At 34.8% G+C, this 14,110-nt stretch overlaps 2 protein-coding genes across 5 annotated transcripts in view; both read left to right on the forward strand.

Moving 5' to 3' along the window:
• Positions 1–565: 565 nt before the first annotated feature.
• On the forward strand, positions 566–5,594 carry LOC105348866 (heat shock 70 kDa protein 12A). Its single transcript, XM_066065376.1, has 5 exons — positions 566–666; positions 978–1,296; positions 2,143–2,362; positions 2,651–2,794; positions 3,770–5,594. The coding sequence occupies exons 2-5, from the start codon at positions 979–981 to the stop codon at positions 4,855–4,857; spliced, it is 1,770 nt and encodes a 589-aa protein (XP_065921448.1). The 5' UTR covers positions 566–666; position 978; the 3' UTR covers positions 4,858–5,594.
• Positions 5,595–6,515: 921 nt separating this feature from the next.
• The window catches only part of LOC105348867 (short transient receptor potential channel 7), a 39,102-nt gene continuing 31,507 nt past the window's right edge, over positions 6,516–14,110 (forward strand). The window contains exon 1 of one of the 4 annotated variants that reach the window (XM_066065379.1): positions 6,516–6,897. In XM_066065379.1, the coding sequence (XP_065921451.1) occupies positions 6,833–6,897 (65 nt within the window). In that variant the 5' untranslated portion in view covers positions 6,516–6,832. Of the gene's footprint in view, positions 6,898–13,548; positions 13,697–14,110 lie in introns of those variants that run through there. The other 3 variants (XM_066065380.1, XM_066065377.1, XM_066065381.1) reach the window with 3 other exon arrangements.

Genomic DNA, 14,110 nt, shown 5'->3' on the forward strand with positions numbered 1-14,110 from the left:
AACAGTTATGCTACAAAATGTCTTTTTTATACTAAAAGGGAGAAAAAAATAAATATTAACATTTGAATTTGAGTTTTTTAGTTTTTACTTTGAGTAGATATTTTAACATTGTGTGATGAATATCTTGAAGGAAACTGTTTGATAACATTGACTTTTATAATTGGCTACCCACGGTCAAAATATGTATAAACACACACAATGAAAAAAACTTAAGGAATAGTAACACGGATATTGTGTTCATTGTGTCTAGATGGGAAGATAAGTCAAAATTAAGAATTGAGATATCTCTCTTGTTCTGAACAAAGACCTGCATGCTTAAATTTTAAACATGCTTTAAAATTTCGTCTTGATTAAAGAACAGACATCTGTTGAAAATTTTTAAGTATTATTATTTTTGTATAAGATACGCGATTCCTGGCGTTTTAGTCTTCAGTACTTTGTCTTTTGTATTTATAAAAATATGATTGATGCCAGGAAAAAATATAATCAACAATAAATTAACAAATATCTAAAGAAAATACGACTGCATAATTCCAACTTAATGAAATGAATTTCATTCCATTGTGGTTATGTTCCTTTAAATGTTTTTGAATTGCACTGCCTCGTTTCACTTGACTGCATGCAACATATCATTATCAGTTTAGCATTGCTGTTTAGAAATTAGAGGTAAGTTTTTATGCTTTTATAAAAGCATTCCAAATAATACATTTCCATCAAATTCTATCGTCTTGTTCAATAATTTCTATTTAGATTTATATACGATTGAATATTGCGATACTGTGATGTTTGAAAGCACCTGTTCAAACCTCCATTTGTACCTGGTTATGATCTGTTTGGTATTACACCTTTTAGTCTTTCTTCACACATTTTGCACCTTAAGGTTTATATCTTAAAGACTTGATCTTTTACACGATGTGCAATATCTGATCAATACATGCACCATTCAATGTTAACTACATTACGAACATTTTTTCCAGTATGGCCCACAAACCCCTCAAGAACTACTTGGCGTGCGTTGCCATAGACATTGGTACAACTGGGACGGGATATGCCTTCTCAACGTTAGAGAAATTCCGGATAAACCAGCTTGATGTGACGCTCAACGACCCCTGGACCGAGGAGTTCCGAGGGCTACTGGCCCTCAAAGCGCCGACATGTATCCTGTTCGATCCTACGATGAAGTTCCACGCCTTCGGCTACGAGGCAGAGAACAAGTACACAGATTTGGCGACCAAGGATGCACACGGGGACTGGTACTACTTTGAGAGGTTCAAATTACACCTCTTCAAAACTGAGGTCAGTTTAAGTTTACCCCCCCCCCCCCCACCCCCCACCCGCGTCGTAAAATCTTGGATATGCATCTCCTATTGCTCGTGGCGGCGAAATTCTTGCTTTGATTAGAAACTGACATAACAACACATTCATAAAATATGATTCTTGTAAAGATTTTTTATTACTGCCAGAGTGTTTGATCTTAGAAAAACCTACGATGTACTTGCATAACACAATTAAACCCAAACTTTTTGAATGGGAATCTAAAAAGATATAGAACAAAACAAATAAGCTTTCTTTTAGCTGGATCAACGAAGGATAATTTAGTTACGCAAGATCCTCTCCGATAAAAAAAGGAATCGTTCTGAAGCTTCCACAATTTCCCCCAGATTTTGTTTATGTTGATACTGTTGTGATCTTGTGAGTAACATTTAATTCGTTTTCTCTGTTGCCGATTAGAAAAAGTTAACTATTTCCTGTTGGCAAAACAAGATTGCGCCGTCCATTGGACGATACTGTCACCAATCGCTAGAAAATTAACACAGATGATCGGGTAACTTTTGTGTTTAATCCAATAAAACTGCCAGATCTGACCATTTGATGAATTAGTGATTAATCTGTTTCTTTCGCTTTTATGTGCTTAGAATCCGAACAAGAGCAAGGGACATTCATAAGTACCTGGTGATTTTTCACACATAAAGATTGAAATCAATAAGCATTCTAACGCCGGCCTGTGTGAAGCTTCCTGATTTAGAAAGAATTTTCTCAAAGTAATAAAAAAAACCAACAACGATCATGGTTTTAATGCTCCGTTTGATTTGAATAAATAACATGCGTAATTTCCGTAAGGATTTTTTTCAATTTCAAAAGATCGCCATGGACCTTCAGATTGAGGATGCTATTGGCAAAAAAGTCTCGGCGCTTCTGGTAGTGACGGAGGCCATTAAATACATCAGAGAGCGCGCCTTAGCTTGCCTGGCCCGCCACCAGCCCCAGATGAGGGAGCATCAAGTCCAGTGGGTTCTCACCGTGCCCAGCATCTGGAAACAGTCGGCAACAACTTTCATGCAGGCGGCTGCCACTAAGGCACGTGCCCTTTGTTTTTAAAATTTTGATTCAGATGTCGACAGTTAAATCAAGCATTTTCGAAACCTTTGTAAATCATAACATTGACACATGATTACTATTATTCAAAATCGAACCAGATATTACACTAGGTGCTCTTGCATAAATAGCTTTTTCCTTGGCTACATGTGCTAAACATTTCATTGTGCTAAGCAATCTCTTTCAATGTTTAATGAATATTGCTTTCCGTGAGTTTGTTATTTACATACTTCTAGTGATTGGCGTTCATGGAAATCTGTTCACTTTCAGGCAGGGATAAAGAGTTCAAACTTGATCATCGCCAACGAATCGAACGCAGCCTCAGTCTTCTGTCTGTTTGACAGGTCGGAGAGGGGTAACATCCGGGGCTTGGACACCCAGCCAGTAGGAACCAAGTACATGGTGGTAGATATTGGAGGTGTGAACTTTAGTCTTACTGATGACCAAATAAAAATTAATACTTGTAAATTCGGTAAAAGTCATTTTCCAAAAGCACGCGGAGTGTCGGTTATAGTTATCGAAGACATAATCATAATCTGGGGTCACGTGTCACATAATCCGCTGAAAACCAGAACTTGTTGACTCCTAAGATTTATTAGCACTGCGAGGATGCAAACAAATCGGTCAATGCACTTTTGGTGTCTTTCTTATGGTAAAATTTCCTGGCAAAACAAAATTTATAATGAACTAATCAGCTGAACAACTAATTACTGGGACATATTTAAGAACAAAATGCTTCTTTGGTGGTTCATAAGAAGTATGAGAGTTGCGTGCACTACAGAAGAACATATAATATTGAAGGGTTCGATGAAATCTCCGTAATTTATTTCCTGCATTTTTCGCTAATTTCATAGGCCATGTGAACCGCCGAAGTTTATTTTTTTCCTCATTGGGGTCTCTCTTGAATTACTCACTTACTCATAAACTGACACTATATTAACTATGTCAAGGTGGAAAAAAATGTTGTCGGTCTTTTAATGTCTCCTAAATTATTAATAAAAAGGGAGAGAAATAATTAAAAATTATATTTAAGGACTCTTATAGTTAGATAGATGGAACAGCAAAGTACTTATCTGTTCAGTAGGTGTAATCTGCTGATTAAACTACATGTATATCGATAGATTTTGAGAAGTCATGTCATGAAGAAATAAAATTCAATTTAAATTATGGTATGAATTAAACAAAAAATTGTCATTACAAGAGAACAAAATTTCTTTACTACTACACGAACGACCTAATTTTAAAAGGTATAAAATAATACTAATTAGGTAGAAAACGTAACTCTATATAATGTTGTACTTTGACATTAAATAAATACCGATACAGTGTGATAACTACTGAAATACCAGTCAATCACGATAAATTATTGGTAAATTATTATAATATTTTACAGGGGGAACAACTGATATCACAGTTCACGAGAGAGTATCAAAAATGGAGATAAGGGAAGCCTACGAACCATCGGGGCTATCACTAGGGGGCGTAGCTGTCGATGAAGCTTTCGTCACATTCATGACTGAATTGTTAGGGGAGGGAACCATGAATCGCTTTAGAGTTCAGGCATGCAACGAATTCGTAAAATGGATTAAAGAATTTGAAAGGTTAAAGCAAGATGTCCCTGCAATAGATAAGAAAGCAAAACAGGCTTTCCTAATCCACATACCGAACCGACTGAACGAGATTTATAAATCCCTAAATGACAAAACAATCTCCGAACTGACAAAAAGCGGAAAATTCAAATACAAGGGCAAAATTAAAATAACAGACGGTAAAATGCAATTTGAAATGAATATCATACAAGATGTTTTCAAGACCGTTACAGACAAAATATCGGATCATTTGACTACGTTACTCAAACTCGACGAGCTCTCATCAGTTTTGATGCTGATTTTTGTTGGCGGAACAGTGGAATCAAAACTTGTTCAGCAAACGATGATCCAAAAATACCAGAACTCAGAACGCTGTGTTCTGTATCCAAACGAACCTGGCACAGTTGTCTTGAAAGGGGCGGTAATCCTTGGTCATGTGGCTAACGTGGTGGACCAGCGGTTGTTACGTCACACGTACGGATCAGGGATCAAAGTCCCATTCAAGGAAGGCGTTCACCCAGAGAAGCTAAAAATAGAAAGCGCTGGCGGAGTCTGGTGTCGCGGCGTGTTCAAACCTTTCATGATGGCGGGAACCCCGGTCAAGGTCGGGACGACGCTTCGAAACGAAATCGAAGCCGTTAATTACGAAGATTCCGTATTTGCCGTCTATAAGACTGACAAGAGAGGAGCGGAATACATCACAGATGACACGTGCCAACAAGTTTGTAAGGTTTGGATGAACAATGTTCTCCCCGCGAAATCGAAGAAGCCCCAGACCTATGTAGTGAAGTACACATTCTCCGAGAACGAACTGATAATCGAACTCACCCTTAAAGAAACAAAAAACAAGTACGTAATCACTAGTGAGCTCGAATTTGAGGGGATGTTTTGAAGATTTCTCCTGAAATAAGCTTAAGAATTTAATTACCAGTGATACCGAACCTCATGGACGGTTCTGAACTTTCTGTGAATTTTAAAAAGAAACTGCACACACAAAGGATTAATTAATGTTGATGTCTTTAATTTAAAATTCAAAAAATTTGTTAACAAACTCACTAATAGTTTTAAAAATCTATTCAAAACACTTTAATTTCTCTTCTGTTATGTTATGACGAAAAATTGAATGAATGTACGAACGCTGAGGAAATATAAGCCTAGAATACAAGCTTTATTTCACCTTGATCTACGGTAACCTTTACAAACATTGGAGTAAAACGGTGGATCCATATCAGTGAGTAAGATCTTCAGAATGGAAATGTACCTCCACGAGAAACTGTGACATTAATACAAACTTAATTAATTTTTTTCTCTAACCCATATCTGACGGCCTACTCTCAGTAGCTTCATCCAATAATGTTTAGTTTGATATTTTTTCCTTTAATTTTTTTTTATCTTGCTAAGAAATGTCTAAACACAAATTATTGCTGAAAATTGTGATACTATTGATATAAGTAACCATTATTTACTGTGATATACTTTCATTCACATTAAAATAAATCTGAGTGTCCTATTGATGACCACCCGAATTCAAACACCAGGTTAAGTCCAACCTAATTTAAATAAATGTTCAAAATGCAACATGAATGGCGAAGAAACAAAATATCCTTCCTCGATATATTTAACTTCCAGTGCATCTAAACTTAAAAATCAATCGAGGGTCTTTATAAACCTTTTCCGTATTCTTGAATCATTTTGGGGCATGGTGAACTCCTTTATATTCCAGCTTATTCCTTAACGTGCTCAGCTTTCAGGAAGCTTCATAGTTCTTCTCTCTCTCTTTTTTTTTTTTTTTTTAGAAATCCCCTATCTCGTGGCGGCGTGGGCCTCTGATGAAAATTATCAAAGAATACATACGATTGTAAGACGAGAGATTGAACAAAAAATATAATTATCCGAGCTATCGAACATTACTTTTCATTTTGATGATTATCACGTAATCGGAATTCTTGTGGGGGTTTTATCAAATAATTGATTTGTAATCAAAAACTGGAAAGTAGGCTGAATGTTTTTGTGTAGAATTCGAAATATTTCTGTATCGTTCGAAATCAATAACGATTTAATTGAATAAATATTATAATTGACCGTAAAATTTGTAGATATAAAATTTGACCTCCACACTATTCACGGTAAGACTTGTCTTATCTCTATAAACAATAGATGAAAATGCAATGTTATCATAATACAGCCATTATACATTCCAGAGCATCACAAAAATCTGCGTGTTTTATTTTCCCTGTTAAATTATATCTCAAACGCGAGTATGATTTGCATGTGTTCTTTTATTTATGCAGCGAATGAAAAGTGAAAACCAATGGGCTCTTGATTTTTTTTTTTAAAGTTCATTGGTAAGCCCCCTCCCACTATTTTTTTTATGTATGATCATAATAAAAATGCTAGTTGGGGCACATTATTAGATTGCTTAATTGTAATCGATGAACTCTCACCAGTCAAACATTCGATTTAAGGATTAAACGACACAGCCTCTTTAAATAATCTGATGACATTAAAGATAAGGTGACTTTATTCCGTCAACAACCATCTTAATTTGAAATTATAAAAAAAATCATTGGAGTAATAAATAAGCCAAATTTCTATATTTCAAGATATCAGTATATCGATTGAAGTTTTTTTCGATCTTTGTCGATATTGCTTGGTGACACAGAACGAGAATTGGCAACGGAAGTTAGATTCTTTGGAACAGGTCCGCGACTAATCAAGAGCAGAACGATACTGGGTGAAATTCGGATCGGTGTGATGCACACCAGCAATGAAGCTTACAGCGTTAGGTAATATTTTATGTGAACGCTTGGGACCAAATGTGAAAGGAAATCTTGATTCAGGATAGGCACTTGTAAGATTCTGTAAAAATGTCAAACTTCGACCGGCACTCGTATCTTTTGGCCGAAATGGAAGACACAGAAGATTACCACCTGTAAGTAAAACTTTCATTTTTTGTAGATCAAGATATTTACCAACAACAAAATATCAATTGATATTGCGCAACTGAATTATTTTCGATGTGAACTTAAAAAAAGTAGAAAGCAACATCTTTAAGAGAAGAAACTCATTACACCGTATTTGTTGCAATTTTGATTTGCTTGCAAATTTACGGACCTTAAACTTAAAAGTATTGTTTATAATCAATTGAATTTTTGAGACAAAATATTCAAGCTATAGAAAGAAGTCATCTTTCGCGCAATTTCAACTATGCAAATTATCCAACAAACGGTATCTTTGAACAAGACACTCTTTATGTAACTGCGGTATGCAAAAAAAAGTAATCAAGTTGCAGGCCTAGGATAAGACTAACTAAAACTGACAACCACATTGTTATTAGCTTCATTTCAGAATGCAAACAGCATTTTTAAAAGATAAAGCCCTTGTTAAATAATAGAAAAAACATGTAAGTTCTGAAAAAGGTCTTAACAAATAGACTTTTTTACTATCTGATTTTCTTCTATTTTTTTTAGCCGTACACTTTCTCAATTACTTTAACCCCTTGCTGAAACCTTGTGTATACCGGGGTATGACGTCATTGGTTGATTTGATTTGATTTCAGTGACATAGTTCCATGCTCCTCCTGTTGTAGTCTGCTGTTGAGGGTTTCGTTAGGGTTTTTTTTTGTTAATTTTGTAAAGAGGGGGTGTTGGGATGATTAAGCTATTTCCTTCTTACATTTGATTATCTATGGACATGCTAAGAATCTCAAGCAGATGAGCATATCGAATTTACACTCATTAGAAAGCGCAAAGAATTTCGTGCTCAAATCTATAAGCTTTTTTTATTCAATAACATGAAATAACCATATGGAAATCGACACATTTCCCAAGCAACAAGTTTCGATCTTTTTGGTATACCTTAACGACATCAGATACTGTACTATGTACGTCACAATTTTAAAGTTTTGCTTTAACAGCTGTTTGAAAAGTCAGCTAATGGGTTTAAATGACAAAACATCAGAAATTACACAAATTGTTTTATGAGGAGATATTTTTCGCTGTTGCTCCAGCACAGCTGTTATAAAATGAAATCTATTTGTCGCACATAGAAAATAAAATAAGATCAAGTAATGACCCAATCGTCCTTGATATTTGTCATCAAGGATGAATATCATCAGGTTGACTATTGCAATGATAAAATCAACAATCGGATATACAGTTGTAGTTGTACATCGACTATCAATGAAAAAGTGTTCATTAATTCCAAAGGAAGGATTTTTATTATGCTGAATCAGCTGGTATTCAGCATATCAGTGTTGTACTTTTTGCAAAATATGCCAACTGTAGAAGAACTTTAAAGTCTCCCTGTATGTTTCTCGTTAAAGTTACATACAAAATTAAGCAATATTCTCTTCATTATTCAATTGGGTTTGAATTATTTTGTCAGTCAAAGTTATAGGGAAATCAGCAGGAATTCCCGGTGTCTATTATCACATAAAGCTCATTTTCTATCTATTCTTTCGTGTCTTTCACCCAGAGTTTTTGCTGAAACAGATTGCAGTGGTCAGAGATTGTAACCCGCTGCTCTGAGCTTAACGCGATACTTTTTCCTTAATAAGATAGGGAACCACAATGCAATAGACCACACTCTCTTGCAAAGGGTTTTTTGTGCGTTTCATCATGTATGCCAAATTTTTGTAAATTCAACTACCAATTTATGATTTATAATTTGACGTGTAAGTTGACCACAACACGTAAAATAAAAGAAAACACAAACCTTTACATTATCAATAGTCTAAAAAAGTTGGTCACAGTTTTTGCTAGATGGCAGAAATATTTGTGTTAATGTAGTGTTACAATGGAAGTGTCAACACCACTGAATGCAGAGCCAGGAATCTACGATTCAGGGTTTGTTTGATATTTCCCTTTGCAATATGGTCATCAAAACTCTATTCTTAGGACGCACGCTTCGAGACAGTGGCATTTTTGAAATATAATGGAAGCAAACTTCTGGGGTTACCGGGTACAAATACATTTGTCAGATTGCTTTATCGCTCACTTCTCATTCCTCAGCTTTACGTGTAACCTCTCTTTTTCTATTACGCACACCATTATCATGCAACTGAGCTGAAGAACCCCAAATCTGCTGAGAGATAAATCATTTCAAATTACATGACAGGCGCATTAATGACTGCTGTTCTTGCTAGAAATATGACTTGTTCATAGCAGAAATTCCAATAAATTTAACAGTTAAGACAATGCACGATGTCAAAGGTCTTGATAAAATATCAATGTAAAAAAAACTGTGGTTCAAATTGAGTGCAGAAAAGAAATTATAATCGAACGTGGAATTTCAATGCAAATGAGTTACATGTGCGATAAAATCCACAGAAGTAGGACGACTTATGCTTGAGTACTCCAAATAACCAGGGCCGGGTCTCCGTTTCCAATGATATCAATATTAGGTAATGTGGCACATTTTCTTTTTAGGCAGAAAATCGAAATTCAAAGCAGATGTGCACTGTTTCATTTCTTAGTTTATTTAGTTATAACTCTCATTCGTAACTATCAAGTTCTAAATGTGTTCCTCTTCATGACCTTGACCTACCCCTGAGGGTTTTAACATTAAAAATATCATCAGCTGTACCGAAGAAAGATGAAAAAAAATATCCTCATTTAGAGGTTGATCATCGGTTTGTGAAAACCACTAATCTCCTCTCGATACTAGTAGGTATACTATACTATAAACAACAAAAATAATAACCACTAGAACATTTAAAAATCATCCAAAATACGATTTCTTTTATTTTTGGTATAAATAAAAAATAGACATTTTGTTTTGTAAGTTATTCAACTGATACTTGAATCTTAATATAAATTAAAAGTAATCGGTTTTGTTTCTGAATTAAAGTGGATAACAGGATTACTTCGATTCAAAATAGTAACTCCTTGAGATTCAATTATTGATTCTACATATATAAACTTAAAAAGGGAAAAGAGAGAAGACAATTTACCGTCCCTCACTTAAATGTTGAGGATAATTTTTTTTAGACTAGCATATCCCCAGTCTCACCCGCAAAATACCCACTACCCAGCTGAAATACATAAATGGCCTTCGAAGTCAATCGGTCATTAGGTTTTGTTGATTCAAGAAAACTGAGTTAACAAGCATCAGCAGTGATTGCAATGGTAAAGGACTTGGTATAAGTACGTTCCAGAAAATGTTGACTTTGCGCCAATAAAAGCACCGTGACTTCAGTATATCATTGGCTTGGACGGTGTTTTTGACACGTTTATTAAACTGTCAATATAGTAAAAGTGAGAGCATGCTCTCTTATGAATTGCGTCAAGCCGAAATATGAATGGAATATCAATCGAGTTTTATTTGGCTGTTCGATGAACAATGGATGATAAGATGGAAAATGATTAATGGCAATTATGGTTATTCTACAAAAACAAAAAAAAATGGACAGGAAAATTGACTATCGAAACATACTGAAGATAAATTGTAAATTGATCAACAGTTTTGATGATGTAATGGGTCTAAGCTGTTTGAAAAGTAGAAGAATTTCTCCAAAGAATTCGGAAGTTTTAAAGAATAAAATAACAAAGATGTTTCCTAATTGCCAAGACATGCGAAGGTTAATTGCCTTAACGTTTGCTGATTTGTTGAAAGGTTTTTCTGGCCTTTACATCTTGTAAGCTATATATAATTAAGAACATAGTCAGGATTTAGAGAGAGAGAGAGAGAGAGAGAGAGAGAGAGAGAGAGAGAGAGAGAGAGAGAGAGAATGTGTGTCAAAAATTAGATATACACCGGTAAAATTATCCGGATAAATCCAAGGACATTTATAATAATCGGATTGAAATGCTCTAAAATGTTGTGACTGTCCATCGCTCTGTGATTATTGGACCTATTGGATGGAGATGATCGGGTTATTTCCCATTGATTGATCACTGCAATAAGACGTCCAGATCCGAGCGGTGGTCACAGTGATTGATGCGGAGAGGACTTCGTCTTGGATTAATTCCCAGAGTATTATAGAACAAAAATAGAATCTGTATTTAATTGGACAAGTTGATCAAAATCTACTTTACGTTTCTCGTTTTCGATGTGGTCTTCTAATGGGAAACTATTTTTTATGGAGCATCTTCAGATACAATTAATACATGTTCGCTATAAATAGTTTCTAATTTAAAAGAAGTGTCCACAATGAATATAGACAGTCATCAGATGCTGCAATGCTAACCTTAATCTGATTCAACTCTTACGTATTTCCCAATGTAAAGATAAAAAAAATCAGTGTTTTATATACATATGCAGAGGGTACTATCATACCTACAGTGCTCTATAAGTTTAATGCTAGTACATGTCTATCAGTTTACGTAGTTAAAGAGGTTAAAAATAGATGCGCTTTAGCGTCTTGAAGGTACGATTGAGAGGCAGTGAACTAGAAAATACTCAATACATTGGTATAGTATAAACCATTCATATAATCCACAAAGTTACCCTCACAGTATAACTATTTTAAAGCCAATCGCGCCATCTGCTTTAAAATTTGTTTTCCAATATGATAATTGCTCGATTTTAACATTACCGTTTCACTGAATGCAATTTTTGCTGGTCGTACAAGCTTTTATCTCCTACCTTCAAGCATTTGTTTACAGAATGATGAGGGAAAGTAACGTTTGAACTCTGTTGCCATGTTGGTGGTTGGCAAAAATATGAATGGAAAAGACATAAAGTTAACACAGGGATCACAAACCGTAACTAACCAATTATAACATCGTTACTAACGATCTGAGATTCCCGTGAGCCTCGAGTGTCAACATCTAAATGGTGAAAGGGTTTAAGGAAAAGTGTGAGCAATAAAGTAATTCAGGTATGCAGGTATTAACATGTATTTTCCAAGGTTCGTTTTGCGTTTTGATTAAAGAGTTACAAGACCTAATGTTGATGAAGTGTAATTACGTTCCACCGACACCTACAATATGCTTCCCTTGGACATTGGATTTTTTTTTATTTCAAACATTGAAAGGTTGAAATTCTCTTCCCCAGTCATGAAAATTGTAGTTTTCAAAACGAGGCAATGACGACATCATAGAAAGCTTTGTTTAAACCAGAGTCAAAGCTCCACCTATCATAAAACAAGATAAGATTTAATAGTGGGTGGTGGTTTTTTTTCATAGCATAAGGTTATTATTTGAATATCTAAGATTGTATAAACATCTGTGCACTAAGGTGTGATTTTACTACAATTAAAATTCACAACCATGGTTTAAAAAAAATGAAATTTATGACAAGAAAAACAAAAATATACACATAAAAGTACATTCATATGGGAACAGTAATGCATTTTGCAGCATGACACGAGTTTTACGATAAGAGAAACCATCTATAGTCTAAAAAGCAGATATGCCTTACTCCAACACAGGCCTTTTGTTTTCGTCAGAAATCACTGTGTAAATAAGATTCAAACTTGCAAAAATCAGAAAAAAATTCGATTTGTCGTTTTAGCTAATTGAAGACAGAGCGGTTTTATCGAGCCTTATCTCGTATAATGGGCAAAGGGTGCAATGACGTTGAGCGTTTCAGAGCATTGGATTGCAGAACCTTATCTGTGTAATTCTTGACAATGTGTAATTGCTTCGTAAGATATTGAACACATTTCACTTTCTGTGATAAACTCTCACAATACTGATTCCTTGTTGTATGAAATGATATCTCACATAGCTAAGGCGTGCATATAACAACATAAAAATCAGCTGACTTTCTGTTTCAAGAACGATCCCTTGTCAAGGACAACCATTTCACTTCGTAGGATAAGGTTTCAATTGTTGGAAATGAACATATGTGTATATATTCTGTCAGTATTTCCGACTAATGAAGCAAATCTCATGATTTTGAATCACCTTGATCTAAATTACTACCGCGAAAAAAACCACTATAAACTAATATTTGATACAAATTTTGGTTTTGTAATCTGATCGCGTTATCATTTTATCAAAGGATTTCCATATTTAAAAGGATATGTCTGTTTAGAGTTTAACTGAACGGCCCCGTTTGAACTTTGAAACTCCAGAGGTCGAAATTGAATGAATATGGTATATTTGGCAAGCCATTTAGATCAGAAAGTAGTGTTTATTTAGTTAGCTGTATGTCTTATACCTTATTACAACCACATTATCAAACTAACCCTATATCAGGCAAACATTTGAACAGTTTAATAGACAACCAAAAATGTTTATTGTTTCACATAAAGAAAGGTATCCGCTGAATTAATGTTAACATTCTGAAGACGAAATCTCATTCTCTTTACACCATAGGAAAATCTATAACCTTGTACTGTAAATTTTCTAACTAATAATTTTTTTTATTAGTGATTAACCCGAGGTCATTCCCGAGGGAGAGTTTTGAAATCCAAAGTAATTGATTTTACAATATTTACAACAAATTACACGAGTAAAAACCAGTGATTTACAAACGGAAGGGCCGATGGCAAATCGCTCTCGAACCGAACTGCCGGATTGCGTCCCTTCCCATCCCTTTATATCATCAATAATCTCTCTGATTACCCGGCTGGTCCCGAATTAACCTCGTCAAGTTGTATACGGCAGCATACATTTGCACGGAACTCAAGATGTGAGAGATGGATTTGAATGAACATTGAGTTTTTATATATACGCAATTTCTATTTTGTTTTCGAACAATTACACGGGGATAAGCCATGATAATCGATATTCGAGTTGCAATTACTTTTTGTCATGGGGTAAAACGCTATCCTCTGCATGGTGAGTACTGTTTAATCTCTGTGTAAGTGTATAATTTTATGATTCTGAATAGTTTATATGAACAAAGTTGATAAATTATTAAGAAAAAAAAGGGAAGCAATTAAAAGAAATTGAATGCAATTAAAACATAAAAAACTTGTTGCTTTTTAAAATCGTCGATCTTTGTAGAACTTTGTAGATCTAAAACAATGTACATATATAATGACACTTTAATAATGATTTGATGTCTTGCATAATCACAATTCTATTCTTAAATAACAATGATAGGTTATTAAAATAACACCAATTTAAGTCTTCTAAAACTAAATACAGCTCCGACCCTCAACGTGTGAGAGAGAACTTTCTTAAGTTATCCAAGCGCTTATCGAGCTGTCAAAAAAGTTCTTCCATTTGTAAACTATTCAATGTACAACA

Source organism: Magallana gigas, chromosome 7 (assembly GCF_963853765.1).
Source record: "Magallana gigas chromosome 7, xbMagGiga1.1, whole genome shotgun sequence".
In the NCBI taxonomy this organism is placed as follows: Eukaryota; Metazoa; Mollusca; class Bivalvia; order Ostreida; family Ostreidae; genus Magallana; species Magallana gigas.

Coding starts and splice junctions, on each gene's coding strand:
- LOC105348866 (XM_066065376.1), top strand. CDS start 979: ATGGCCCACAAACCCCTCAAGAACTACTTGGCGTGCGTTGCCATAGAC. Junction 2,363..2,650: donor GGCGGCTGCCACTAAGGCAC/GTGCCCTTTGTT, acceptor ACTTTCAGGCAG/GGATAAAGAGTTCAAACTTG. Junction 2,795..3,769: donor CATGGTGGTAGATATTGGAG/GTGTGAACTTTA, acceptor AATATTTTACAG/GGGGAACAACTGATATCACA.